Source organism: Sminthopsis crassicaudata, chromosome 5 (genome assembly GCF_048593235.1).
Source record: "Sminthopsis crassicaudata isolate SCR6 chromosome 5, ASM4859323v1, whole genome shotgun sequence".
In the NCBI taxonomy this organism is placed as follows: domain Eukaryota; kingdom Metazoa; phylum Chordata; class Mammalia; order Dasyuromorphia; family Dasyuridae; genus Sminthopsis; species Sminthopsis crassicaudata.
The window spans coordinates 236,062,487-236,076,965 of NC_133621.1; the positions used below are offsets into that span (position 1 = coordinate 236,062,487).

The 14,479-nt window shown below is 35.3% G+C and overlaps 1 protein-coding gene across 2 annotated transcripts in view; it reads left to right on the forward strand.

The window, feature by feature from the left end:
- Nucleotides 1-160: 160 nt before the first annotated feature.
- Nucleotides 161-14,479, forward strand: part of ZFC3H1 (zinc finger C3H1-type containing) — a 53,565-nt gene continuing 39,246 nt past the window's right edge. For both annotated transcript variants that reach the window (XM_074270531.1, XM_074270532.1), the window contains exons 1-3: nucleotides 161-1,027; nucleotides 9,940-10,356; nucleotides 13,855-13,919. In XM_074270531.1, coding sequence (XP_074126632.1) covers nucleotides 382-1,027; nucleotides 9,940-10,356; nucleotides 13,855-13,919 — 1,128 coding nt within the window. In that variant the 5' untranslated portion in view covers nucleotides 161-381. The remainder of the gene's footprint in view (nucleotides 1,028-9,939; nucleotides 10,357-13,854; nucleotides 13,920-14,479) is intronic.

A 14,479-nucleotide genomic window follows, 5' to 3' on the forward strand; every position in this document is an offset into this window, starting at 1 on the left:
CTATAGATCATCGCGCGAGCCATCCTTAAAACGCGTGCTGTCTCGACCTCGGGAAGGCACTTCCGGTTTGCCTCCTTTCAGCCTCCTTCCTCTCCTGCCCTTTCTCGCGAGGCCCTGGCGGAAGATCCGGGAATCTCTCTCGAAAGGGGCACAGAGGGAGCTGGGTGGCCGGCGGTGGTGGCGGGTGTTGGGGAAGTTGGAGGACGGCGCTCCCTCGGTGTAGAAAGCGTCCGCCTCAGGGTAGGGGTGAGGCCCGGCCGGCCCGGTGAGTAAGAAAGAAAGGAAAGAAAGAAAGAAAAGAGAAGCAGGTGAGTTTTTTTTTTTTTGGGTGGAGACTGCCCCGTGTGTGGGGGTGCGGTGTGAGTCCAAGCTGTTCCGTGGATGGCGACCCCGGACGCCGCGGCCCCGGCCTCCAGTGGCCTCTCGCCTAAGGAGGAAGGGGAGCTGGAAGACGGGGAGATAAGCGACGATGACAACAGTCAGGCCCGCAGCAGGAGCAGCAGCAGTAGTAGCGGCGGCGGCGGCAGCGGGTTGCCGTACCCTCGGCGGAGGCCTCCGCACCCGCCCCGGGGCGGTGGCTCCGGCTCGGGCGGCGGCGGCAGTGGAGGAGGAGGCGGAGGCGGCGGCTCGTCGTCGTCGTCTTCGGCCTCGTCGCAGCAGCTGCCTAGGAGTTTTTCGTCCCGCTCGCGGCACCCGTCGGAGCGTGGCCCTCTACGCGGTCCCAGTGGTGGCTACCGGCCCAAGGAGCCGTTTCGCTCGCACCCGCCCCCCATGCGGATGGCGTCGTCCTCTTCTCTGTCGGAGGGCAGCCCTCGGCAGTCCTTCTGGGAGCGGAGCCACATCGCTCTAGACCGCTTCCGCTTTCGAGGTCGGCCCTATCGTGGTGGAGGCCGCTGGGGCCGCGGGCGAGGCAGCAGCAGTGACCGGGGCGGCAAGCCGGCTGGCAGCAGGCCCCCGGCGGGAGGAGGGGGATCGGGCTTCAGCAGCGGCGGCCAGAGCTGGAGGGAGCCTTCTCCTCGAAAGAGCTGTATCCTTTCCGTGGGGGTGGTCGGGGCTGGCCCCGGCCTCGCTTCTCGGGGATCATTCACCTCTTTAAACAACTTTTATCCTTCCTCCATCCCTGAAGTCGTGGGATTGGGAAAAGTAATGCCCAGGAGCTGCCCCGTAACAAGCCATGCCATTTTTTGTTTATGGGATGTTTATTGACTTGTCTGGTTTTACAGTTCACTCCACAAATAGGAAGCGCCCACAGGCTGTGCTGGGTACTGAGAGGAAAAAAAAAAACCATACTTCAAAATCCTAAACTCCTCAAGTCCGTCTGTGCCTGTGGAGGAGTACAATACACTTAAGTAAATAAGTATTTTGTACCAGGTAATTGCTTTGAACTTTTTGACTTGAAAAATTTTTTATTATTTCGATTATTTATCAAACCCAAGTTGTAACTTTATTTAATGCTCTTTCGATGTCTTTAAAAGTATTGGGAAAAAATGCTCACGTGCGACGAAGAGTTACTGGGAACCCTGTATTGTTCCCTTGATTTTCCTAGCCTCTTCCATTTCTTTTCCTTGGTGTTTGCTGTTTGTTAAAGGAGATCTTTATTTCTGGGTAAGTATGGGTATTTCTGGGTAAGATATTTACTAAATTTGGTTACAGATTAAGATCTTGGAAGACACTGGGATGAAAAATTTTACTTATTTATAAAATTGCAATTGGTGTTCATTTTTTTGAAACAATAATCATAACGTTAGAACTGGGAGTTGGGAGATTAGGGCTATGATAAGAGATTAAAGCCCAGGGTATCATATAATATCTGAGTTGCAAGGAGCCAAAGGTGTTCTCTTGTATATTCAGTAAACAATCATTTATTTAGGGCTTCCTGTGTTTTGGGCTCTGTTAACTGCTGAAAATAGAAAATGTCTGCCCTCAAGAAGTTTACAATTTGGTGGACAAAAAAGTGAAAGTATTTCCACTTTTTTGTTAAACAAATATGCTTAACAGAGATATACACCCAGTATAATAGGGAAAAAAAAAAAAGTCTCTTCTAGAGGATTTGGCCTTTGCTAAAAAGTCATGTCTCCATAAGCATTCCATTCAATCTTGAATAAATTGGTGTAGAGGGCCACAGACAGTGGGGAAACTCAGGATGAGGTATAAGACTCTTCAGCCCAGAGGGAACCTGCTAACAATTATCTGGTTTGGCTTACCATCTCTCCTAAGGGCTCTCAGTCTTCCTGAGAAGTCAGAGGGCCATGACAACCTATGTTGTGATTGAAGTAGAGTGATACCAGGTGGAAGTGATACCAGGTGGCAAACTATATACAGTAGCAAGTTGTTTATATGGTTCCACGTGTGCAGTATATAATGGGCGCATGAGCAGTGAATATGAGAGTATAAAAAGGGAAAAGACCTTGTAATAAATGGACTCCATTTTTCCACCATTCTTGGTAGTCCCACCTCTTCACTTCTCCACTAGGAAGACATATTTTAATCACCCTGGCAGGGGCTCTAGAAAGCAGAACACAACACATTGTTAGGAAATTTTTCCTTAAATTGAATCCAAATTTTCACATTTGTGAAGTCCCTCAGAGGGGTTCTTAACTTTTATTATTCATTATTTAATAGATTCATTATTACTTTTTTGGCTCTGGTGAAGCCTATAGATCCTTACTCAGAATATACCTACTCAGAATATAAATACATATGGTTGTAAAAGAAACTTATTATTTTTAGCTAGTTGCCAAGCATTAAAAAAAAAAAAAATCCTCCAACTCAAGATTCCCTAATTTAAAGGCTATTGCGAAAAGTAGCAGACTTAATTTTTTCTATTTGAAATTAGGTCAAATTCCAGGTCTATTACATTTTAAAACAATACGTAAAACTAGGCCAAACCTTATGGATTAGTTTATTTTGTGGTAACTATATGGAATACTTTACAAATACTTTTCTTTTCAATCATTTTGTTTTATTATTATTTTTTGTGAAGCTGAAGGTATCTACAAATGTTGCTTTCCTTCAAGTGAATTTTCATAGAATTAGGATTAAGAGATTAATTAATTAGGAGAGATCTTCAGAGGCTCTGTTATTTGACATTAATTTGAAAAACTGACACATTCAGAAACATTAGCTTCTATTAGTTTGCAAGGAAAGTTAATCCTGACTTTAGTTTTACCCAGTGTGATAGCAGTCATTAGTCTTTCAATGTGTGAAAAAAAGGAAGGAAGTAGACAAAAACTAATCTAGTCCCAACCATGTCAATTTTTTTTTGTGTGTTCATCTTATGGAAATATATGAGCTTTTATAAATAATTATATTAAAAAGATACATGGAAAAGTATGAACCCAAAATCTTGATTAAGAGGTAGTGGCACTGTTTGATGAATTAGCTAACAAGCAAGCAAAAATATCTCCCTTCCTCTCCTCCTCCCCTTTGGAAATGGGGTTTAAGTGATTTGCTCAGGTTCACATAACTGGGAAGTGTTAGATTCTTACTAAGTGCTACTAGCACTTTGTAAGAACCTAACAAGGAAGTGTTAAGTGTCTGTGACCAGATTTGAATTTGGTTCCTCCTGACTTCAGGGCTGGTGCTCTATTGTGCCACATAGCTACCTCTTAAAAATGCTTTGTTTTGTGGACTTTTGGTACAGATGTCTGATGGCTCACTACTTCTAGATAATTTCTTTCTTAATCTTTGATTTTATGATGACCCGGAATCATAGGATCATGAGATTAGATCTTTGGGTCTGAAGGGGCCTTGTAAGTCATGAAACTGAGGCCCAGATAATTAAGAATTATACAGGGAATAAGTAACAGATGACTCAAACCTAGGAAATTACAAGTGTGGCTCTAGCTTGTATCTGGTGCTAGAAATATGCTCCCATTATTTTATCCAAACTTACCCCAATTTTTTGAGATAACTGCAAAAAAAAAAAAAAAGGTTCATGTTTTAAGATGTTGAAAAAGGATTGTTTACGTGGCAGAAATTGTTGATGCTTTACAGCCCAAACAGACAATAGAAAACCCTCACATATACCCCCCCCCAAAAAAAAAAAACCAAGCCAAACCCAACTTTCTCAGAACCACCTGTAATGTGGAATAAGTAAAAATCATAGTATTAAGTCTGGTAAATGATATTTTTATTGCTAATTCAATGCCTTGGAAGGATTGTTTCATTTTTATTTTTTTGCTTTTCAATAGTATTTTTCCAAATAAATGCATAAAAAGGTTGTTTTCAACATTCACCTTTGCAAAACCTTGTGTTCAAAATTTTTCTCCCCAAGACAGTAAGCAATTCAATACAGATTAAGCATGTTCACTTCTTCCTAATATATTTCCATATTTGTCATCTGTATAAGAAAAAAAAATTGAAAAGGGGGAGGGAATCACAAGAGAAAAACAAATAACAGGTGAAAATATTGTGTTTTGATCCACATCCAATTTCCATAGTTCTCTTTCTGGATGTGGATGGCACTTTCCATCCCACATCTATTGGAATTGTCTTGAATCACCAAATTGTTGAGATTAAGCAAAGTCAATCACAATTGATTATCACACAATCTTGTTACTCTATACCATGTTCTGGTTCGGTTCGGTTCACTTTACTTCACTTAACATCAATTCCTGGTTGTCTTGCCAGACTTTTCTAAGGCGGCCTCATCATTTCTTTTAGAACAGTATTTCATTACATTCATATACCATAACTTATTTAGCCATTCCCCAACTGATGGGCATCCACTTAATTTCCAGTACAAGCTTAATTTACCACTACAAAAAAGGCTGCTACAAACATTTTTTGTACCTATGGGCCCTTTTCCCTTGTGATCTGTTTGGGATACAGAGATGCTGTTAGCTTTATTTTAATATTTGTTTTAATATCATTTTAACGAATGGCTTTCAGAAGCAGAAACTGTATCAGAAGGTTCATTTCTACACATGTATGTAGGAATAAAAGTGATACAATGACATGATAAAGATAATCCTCAAAAGCTAAAGAGTATTCATTTAATAGAACTACACCTTTTCCCTAGAAACTTTATTAAAAATATAATATTTTATCATTTCAAGAGTTTAGGAAAATGAAAGTTAAACTTTTAATTTAAAAAATTAACGTAGCTAGTTTGAGGAAGAAAATGGAAAGAAAAGGATGTATTGCTGCTTAGTACTATTTTAATAGAAAATACTAGGAATAGATGAGATTATTTTTTAAGAAAACCAAACATCTGAGTTGCACCTGGTAATTATATATTTAAAACAGAACAGTTTCTATAAATGTTGCTTTGCTGTACTGCTTTTCTTGGCATAGATTCTGTACCCAAAGAAAGATTTAAAATCCGTTAGTTTTTTTTCTGTTTCCCTTTACTGGTGAAGTATCACTAACCTGTCTTAAAAATGTGAATTTGAAAAGGAACACAGTTCTAGCCACATTTGAAATAAAAGGAAATTTGAACCGGTAAACCACTTACATCAGCCCTTCTTATTCCTCTTCTGCCAAAGTCTATCTTGTGGCATGGAGTTGATTCAAGGTTAAGTCTGTAATTGGAAGAGAAAGTGGAAGACCTCACAGGTCTTTCCAAGGAGCATAGGTTTAGGTTTAAAGTGCCAGGATTATGAGTTATTTGGGGACCTCTAATCAAAATCAAGTCTGGAAAGATGCTACTCAAGGCCTATCTTTTGCATGTAATATGTTAAGAGATGGCAATCCTGAGCAAGTTTCAAAGGAGTTTTCATTTTCTGTTGGTGAAAGGAATATCCAAACCAACATGTTCTTATTATAATTAGAAGTTACCAGTATTTTAATTAAAGGCATTTTCATATTGTAAAGATTGTATGGAAAAAAGTGTTTGATTCATTTCCATAGGCACAAAGTAGATGTTTTCACTGTACTTTTTGTTTAATTTTACCTGTCTTTGAGCTGAGAGGGACCTCAACTTAGTCTAGTCCTTTTAAATGAAGCCTAGTAATTTGCTTTCTCAGTGTCACACAGGAATTAAGAATGACTTGAGGAGTCTTGGATATTAATTGGATAAAATTAAAGAACTCAAATCTTATTCCCTTCCCCTTCTGATCCAGCAACAATTACCTTGTTTCTTACTTGTGATCTTTGAGAATTTCTTCTGATTATCTCCCATGTCTGGAATGTGTGCTTTCTTCAGCTCTGCCTTTAGTCTTTCCTGCTTTCTGCTTCAAGTCCTGTCTTCTGCAAGAGGCCTTTCCCAGTCTTACTCAATCCTCAAGCCTTCTCTCTGTGATAGCTCAATTGTTTATACATAGTTGTTTGGATGTTGTCTTACTCATCAAACTGAGCTCATTAAGAGCAAGGAGGGTCAGTTGTCTTTTTTCAGGCTTCTAGATGTTTGATAAATTATAATTGACTGACAGACAGTATTTCTCTTAGACTTGTTTTCAGATCTTAATTAAAATAAATAGGCACCTTCAAAAAAATTAAAAACTTAATATTCATTAACAAACATACAAAAGAACAAAAACATGTAGTTTTGAAAAAGTAAAAGCCACATAGTATTTAAAAAAAATGTTCACATACTCTTCTAAGATGTAATTTTCAAAATTACCTTTGAAATTGCTTCTGTGTTAATGTGTACCAACTAAATATGGGCAAAACTACTCAATGTATCGAAATTTCCTCAGCTGTTAAAATGAGAGGGTTGGAATTTTTCTAAGGTCTCATCAAGCTCTAAAGATTTACTTTATATACAAAGTGATCTTTCTTATAAAGTTTTTGTATTTGTATTTTTAGAAAATGGCCTAATAGGCAGGCATGTGGTTGCTTGGAATTATGAAACTAACCATGCATTGATTTTGATCAAGGCCCTCTGTATCAGTGTGCATTTGCAACTTGTAGCAGGTTTTTGAGTTGGTGCACCACCTCATGCTTTCCTTTGTAGTTCAAAAAGTTTCAAGATACTTAGATTAAAGATTTGGAGTCAGTTTACATAGGTGACTGCCAAATGTTTGAGTATCTAATTTGGTCTGTAGAGGAAGGTAATCTTTGATAGACTTAGTAGTTAGTTGCCCATTACTTTTTTCTTTATGCATTCTCTTTATCTCTTTCTGATTCTCTGTCCTCAATTGGGGTTAATTGATTTGCCCAGGGTCACACAGCTAGGAGTAACTGTTAAGTTTAGGTTCTTCTGACTTCAGGGCTAGTTCTCTATGCACTATGCTACCTAGCTGCCCCTACTTTTTTCAATATTTTCTCAATTCTGTTAAGTCCTGCTCTGCCCTACCCTTTCCCTTCTCCTCCTCCTCTTCCCCTCCCCCTCTCTTCCTGTTTCCTTTCCTCCCTTCTCCTCCCCTCCCTTCTTTCTTTGCCTTTAGCTTTATTTGGCTTATTGGATTTGTTTATTTATGTTTGGTTTCTGAACAATGTCTTGTTTTCATTAATTTTCTGTGGTAATAATGGTAGCTGATGTGTGTATACACACATATATAGTATATGAAATATACATACATGCATATACTTATTTGTAAAATATGTCATCATAAAGCATTGCCATTAGCTATGTTTTACTAATGAAAAAACTGAAACAGGTTAAAGTCACAACTGAATAAGTGACTTATAAACAAAATAATTTAGCAAAAGTTTTTAATTTTTAAAAAATCTTATTTGTCCCATTTAAAAACAAAAAGAAGTTGATGAAATTGTAAGATTGAAAATTACTTTGACTCCTAAGGATTTTTAATGCAAAGAAGAATTTCAGAATGAAAAATGAATACTGCCTTTATCCCATCATTTTTTTGGAAATGATCTTTAAAAACACTTCAATTTTTTGTTTGTTTTATTGCTGCTTGTATTGGTTTTATTTCTGTTGGTTAAATATGTTCTAAACCAAACAATGTTTAAGATGAACAAGTTAATCTTAAAAGTTTGAATTGCTTTAAAAATTGAAGATAATACTATGAAGTTGACAAGTGTGAACATTTCCTTACAGAAAAAGGATTTTGTATGGCTCCATAAAACTTGATTTACATATGACTTCCCCTAATCCAGTATATATTAAATTTAAAATTCAGTATTGCCTTTGGTTTATCATGTCTCCTTCTGAACTTCCTTATACTTTTTAAAAGTGATTCACTGATAATCATTTTCTTTTGCTAGTGATTACTTACTATACTATGATTACTTATTCCCTACTCTTAATAACTTCTTCCACTCAAAATAAAAATCCTCTGTTATAACAGATAGATTCATGAAAAACAAAACAATACATTGGCATGTTTAAAAATGTATGTCTCAGTTTGCACTTTTAGTCATCTCTGCCAAGATGCATCATCAGTCTTCTGAAGTTAAGATTGGTCATTGCATTGATCATAATTTTTATGTCTTTTATAGTTCTTTACCTTACATTATTGAAATTGTATAATTTGTTCTTATTTCACTTTTCTCTGCATCCTCTCAGGTTTTTTGGAAGCCATTTATAGATTTGGCGTATTTTGTTTAGCCATTCCCATTTGATGGTAATCCACTTTCACTTCAATTTTTTGCTACCATGGAATGATAATAAAATGCTGTTATAAATATTTTTATGTATTTTTGGTCATTTTCTTCAGTTTTTGATCTTTTTATGATTTATGTAACTAGTAGTGAGATTGTTGGGTCAGAAGGTTTGCACAATTTAGTGGTCTTTTGGGTTTAGTGTCAAAAGGCTAGCCAGAATTGTGCACCATCTTACTTTCATCAACAGTGCTTTAATGTGCCTGTGTTCCATAGCTCCTCCAACAATTTGTCATTTGCATTTATCTTATTAGTGATTCTGGAATATTTTTAGTATGGTGATAATTTGTCTCCTAAAATTGTTTTATTTTTGACCATTTATCAATTGTGGGAGGGCTCATTATATATTGGTTCAATTTCCTATTATATCTAATGTTAGATTTATCAAATGTTTCCTTCAAACCTTTCCCCCCCCCCAGGTTAATCATTTTCCTTCTAATTTTAATTGCATTGATTTTATCAGAAATTTCCATTTTGTGCAGTAAAAATTTTGTCTCTCTGTTTAATTAAGAATTCTTCACCTGTCCATAGTTGCTAGAGGAATCCTTTCTCTGTTCTAAGTTGTTTATGATCGATCTTTGATAGGTAGATCATGTATACATTTGCAGCTTATTAGTATTATTGGTGTGAGTTATCTCAAACCTAGTTTCTACCTAACGTTTTCTCTAATTTTCTTAGCAGATTTTGCTGATATAGTGAATCCTCATTGTGTTGGAATTATTATGTAGATTATTGAGGCCTAAGAAGCATATTTGTGTTTTCAAGTTAATGTTTGCTTCTAATAGACATACTTGGGATTAGAGTAATTTGCCATTGATAGCTGGGCTTATTTCCGCATAGCAATTATCACTGTTTAATTAAGCTTTAACTCTAGTAGTTTGACAGAGGTTTCATCAAACATTAATGATGGAGGTAAGGGTTGGAAATGATTATTTTATTGAGATCTTGTCATTGATCTCACCGTATACTCTTCCAGCAGGTTGTTTACTATTCCTTGAAAGCACTCCTTTTTCTCTAAGGGCCCATTCAGCTGCCACTTCTTCCATGAAGCCTTCCCTGTATTCCCAGTGGGAAATGATCTCTCTTTCCTCAGGTTTTGTTATAGCATTGTTTTTGTATCTTGTCATGTAATCCTATTGTACTGTGGCTGCCTTACAACCAATAATTCTTTTAAGGTGGGGGACTATGTCATTTTCAGTTTGGTGCCTAGCACAATTCTAGTATATAACTATTTAATCTATGTATATTTGAATTAATGTTTTTAGGGATTCACAAAACCTTTAAGAATTTTAGAATTTTTGTTTTGTAATTAAATATAATTGAAGAACTCCAGCAAAAAGGATGAATTCACTTGAAAGTTAAGTTTTTTTTTTTTAAGTAGAATTACGGAAAAAAATCTGTTGAACCAATTTTTCTTAACGGATTGTTCAGCTAAAAGTTTTGGAAGGTCTCCGTCAAGAAAACAGAGTTATTCATCCAAAAATGAAAACTGTGGGGAAGAAAGTTTTGAAGACTTGCTTTTAAAATATAAGCAAATCCAGTTGGAACTTGAATGTATTAATAAGGATGAAAAACTGGCTTTGAGTAATAAAGAAGAAACTACTCAAGATGATGCTAAAATATTGAATTCTGAGGACCAAATAATTACAGAGAATGTCAGTATTATAAAGGACCCAGTAAAAGAAGTACCTCCTGAAGAGAAAAAACAGGTTAAAACTTTCCAGGCATTTGAACTGAAACCTCTCAGGCAGAAATTGACTTTACCAGGAGATAAAAACAGATTAAAAAAAGTTAAAGATGGAACAAAACAGCTTTGCCTAAAATCAGAACCTACAGAATCCAGTCAAGGTAACTGAATTGAATATTTCCGTTGCATGATAATGCTCTGATGTAATTTTTTGTTATTTACTTTTTAAAAAATAATCAAAGGTTTTTTTTAACCTCACATAATGCTTTGCAAGTGGTGGGTTACATGTTTATTGTTACGGACTAGCCTAGCCAATTCCTGGGGGTTCATTAAGTTGGTTTCAGGATTACAATTTTTCAGCTTTAGCCCTCAAAAACTCCACTAACGTGTAAAAGTTATTACATTCTTTGTTGGTGAGATTGAAATTACTCATCCTCAAACTATTAGTGTCATATTTTATAAAAATTTTTGTAGGACAAGTTTATTGTCTAATTTGTTTCATTTATAGATTTTTGTATTAGTAGTCAAAAATAAGATTTGTGGAATGCTTAGGAAATGGAAATTTTTTTTCAGTTTTGTTCCTCTAAACTTAAAAAAAAAAAAAAAGACTACTTTTCTGTTTGTGATTAACTGATTCCTTAGCTTGTAAGAGACTTAAGACTTCAGTCTTGTTCTTATATTTAAGACTTAAACATTTATACAGATAGGGATTCTGTTGCAACACAATTTTGTGATGATTGAGGAATTAAGTTTTTTGTGTGTGTGTGTGTGTGTGTGTGTGTGTGTGGTATTTAATTTTTGAGAAAAATTTAATAACTTTACATATTTTCAAAATACATGTAAAGATGGTTTTATCTTTGCAAAAACCTTATGTTCCAATTTTTTCTCCCCTTTTTCTCCCCACCCTCTTCCTCTAAACATTTAGTAATCCAATATAGGCCAAACATGTGCAATTCCTCTAAATATATTTTCACATTTATCATTCTGTATAAAAAATATTAGATCAAAAAGGGGAAAAAATGACAGAAACAAACAAGCAAACAAAAAAGTGAAAATACTTTGTGATCCACATTCAGTCTCCATTCAGTCTCTTTCTGGATGCAGATGACTCTCACCATCATACATCTATTGGAATTGGCCTGAATCACCTCATTGTTGAAAAGAGTCAAGTCCATCAGAGTTGATCATCACATAATCTTGTTATTGCTGTGTACAGTGTTCACTTCATGTACTTTCACTTAGCATCAGTTCATGTAAGTTTTTTCTAGGACTTTCTGAAATCATCTTACTGATCATTTCTTATAGAATAAAAATATTCCATTACATTCATATACTATAACCCAACTTTAGTTTTAGAAACAATTGAAAGAGGGAAATTCTAAATTCTTTGATTAAAAAGGAGACAAAAGATACTAACTAAAAAAAAAAGAGAAACTACCAATTATTATCTATATGATCCCATCTTTACAAATTTTATCAGAATAAAACTTGGATGCATTAATGACATCCTTAATGAAGGTTTGATGAGAAAATAGAATTATTGCAAACTCCACTGTAGCAAGCCTTATCTTTAGTCACATTTTAGTGAAGGGGGGGGTAGAGAATACAAAATCCTATGGTGTTTGTTACCAATTATAAGAAGAACATTTTGATTTGGTGGAGCAAAAAGTTGCCTTAAAAGTTTCTTCTAACAAGCTTTCATGCATAAATTTCATGCATAAGATTCCTTGAAGAAATAATGTGTTTTTTTTTTTTTTTTTTTTTTTTTTTTTATTATATGATTTATAAAATGTTATGTAAAAGATGTTCACCAAAGGCATTTGATCCTGTCATGGAAATCGTTCAGCTTATTGTACAAATTGAAGAATTCCTTTTAGGTGATGAGTTGCTTCTGGTATTTGTAAATTAAGTTGTGCTCATTGTGTCAATGTGTGCTCGTTGCTTTAGTACTGCAGAATATTCTAAATGGAATTCGTAATTATTTGTTTGGTCCAACTAACTGCACTGGAATAATCCAAAAGTTTATTGCCCAAATTTATGATAGTAAGATGGTCAAACTGTAGAGATTAGTATTAGGACATTAAAATATTAAATATTATTAAAATATCCTGCATTCTCAAGAGATATAGAGAAAGGGCTCTTTGGCTAGGCCCTCATGGAGAATGTATGGGGGGATGTAGAAGAGAGTCACAGATGAAATATATATAGTCTTCATTCTTAGACAATACATACATGGGATCACATTCATTTAAATATCCATAGTGCAACTCTATGAGGAAGGTAGTATGTTGTTCCCACTTCAGATGAAAAAGCTTTTTATTAAAGGAAGATTAAAAGTTTTGTTGATGCCTTTAGAAAACAGTTCTGCCATTCCCAACCTTGTCTTCTCTTCCCCCTGCTCCCCAGAAAAAACCGTACAGTGACCATGACTGATGCTTTGCCTCGCTTGCATATATAATCTACTAATTCAATGCTGATAGGTGGGATACATACTTCACCAGTTCTGGAGATTCAGGATTGGTAATAGCACTAGTTTCTGATGTCTTTCAGGGTTATTTTTCTTTAGGGCATTACAATCATTGTGTTAATCTCCTAATTTTTCTTATTTTACTTTTGTAAAGTCTTCAGTTCCTTTGAATTATCTCTGTCATTTCTTATAGTACCACAATATTCTATTTCATGCATGTACTACAATTTTATTTAAACTCTTAATCATTGTATATATCTTTTACCTCCAGTTTTAAATTAAATCCAAATCTTGTCTCCCAGTCTCACTAGATAAATTTTATCTAGATCCCACAGTCTGCTAGTTAGGATTGTGTAGAATACTTATATTCATGATGAAGCAGTGGCCATCAGTTTACATTTAGTTCTTGAAATCTTGATTGCACATTCAAATTCACCTTTATTTATAAAACTTAAAAGCAGTTAGTGATGATCTGAAATTTTTCTATGTCTTAGTTTTTTCCTCTTCTGCATTTAAAATCTAATTAGTTTGGATTTGTTGCTAATGAGCTGTGCCTACATTAGTGGTGGAATCATATTTGGAACAGAAATATTTTACCATCTGCTTCTTTGTTCTACCAGTTTACCAGAAATCTGAGCCTAATCTTGGAAAATCTAAACATGTGTGCCAATGAATATAGATTGTAATACTTTGCAGTTATCTACTTATGCTGTATAATCTGCTCTGTGGATTAACAGGATTTTCCAAGATTTCAATTTAGTACATAAAGTCTGTGAGTGAATTAAAATTCACGTTTTCCAGGTAATAGTTTGTCCTACTTTTGTCTTATATTTTTAAAATCTGTTGTAATGAAGCCAAGTTTCTGCCAGATAATCTAAGGAGTTTTGAGTACTTATTTAAATATTGTAGTAGTTTTAGGGCACTTTGTTTCTTAAAACACAAGAACATCTAAATATTAACATTAAACAACTGATCACTATATATTGCAAGGAGTTGGTTTTTTTTTTTTCCCTTACCTTTCATAATAATAGCACTGTTTGAAATGATGCAAGAGGTGTAAGAAAACAAGAAAACTCTTGGTTTTTACTGTTAGCATAACTTAATAATCCCATAGCACATGATAGCATTGTTTTTCCTGTAATTTTGTTGTTGTATTAAGTGAGCATTCAGAATTTTCTATCTTATTTTAAAGGATTAGAAGACAAAGAACAAAGTTTAACAAGAAAGATTAGTACTTCAGATCTCCTTTCTGAAAAGGTAAGGAATTTGCTTTGTGTGGTTGGAATGATTTATGATATAAGTATAATTTATTAAGCTGCTTTTTAATCTTCTAAAAGAGGGATTTGGAGGATCTCAAGAGAGTTAGAAGGGATCTGTGAAACTAGCTAGCCAGTCCAAGAACTAAACAGGAATCCTCTTTGTTGTCCCCAACAACTTGTTAAGTTCAACAACTTGATTTTAATTGGTCAAAATTACAGATCACATGCAGATCATTATCTCAAGATTGTACACCACATAGATGTGGTGTGTGACAGGTGTGTGTGTGTGTGAGACAGGAATGCTTTGGGAGAGATAGGATTTTATTTTCCTTTCCATTCTTCTCATCCATTTTATTTATTAATTAGCTTACTTTGAAATGGACTTGGTTTGAAGATAAGTTTTTTAATCTTTTAAATGTAAGGCTTCTGCCTGAGATTCTTTAGTTAAGAGTAGGTAGTTCTAGGAAAAAGATAAATGAGCTTTGGAAAGACCTTAATGCTCAAAATTTTTTTTGGTGCTTTATTATTAATAATGTGATGTATTGTGTTATAGATTAT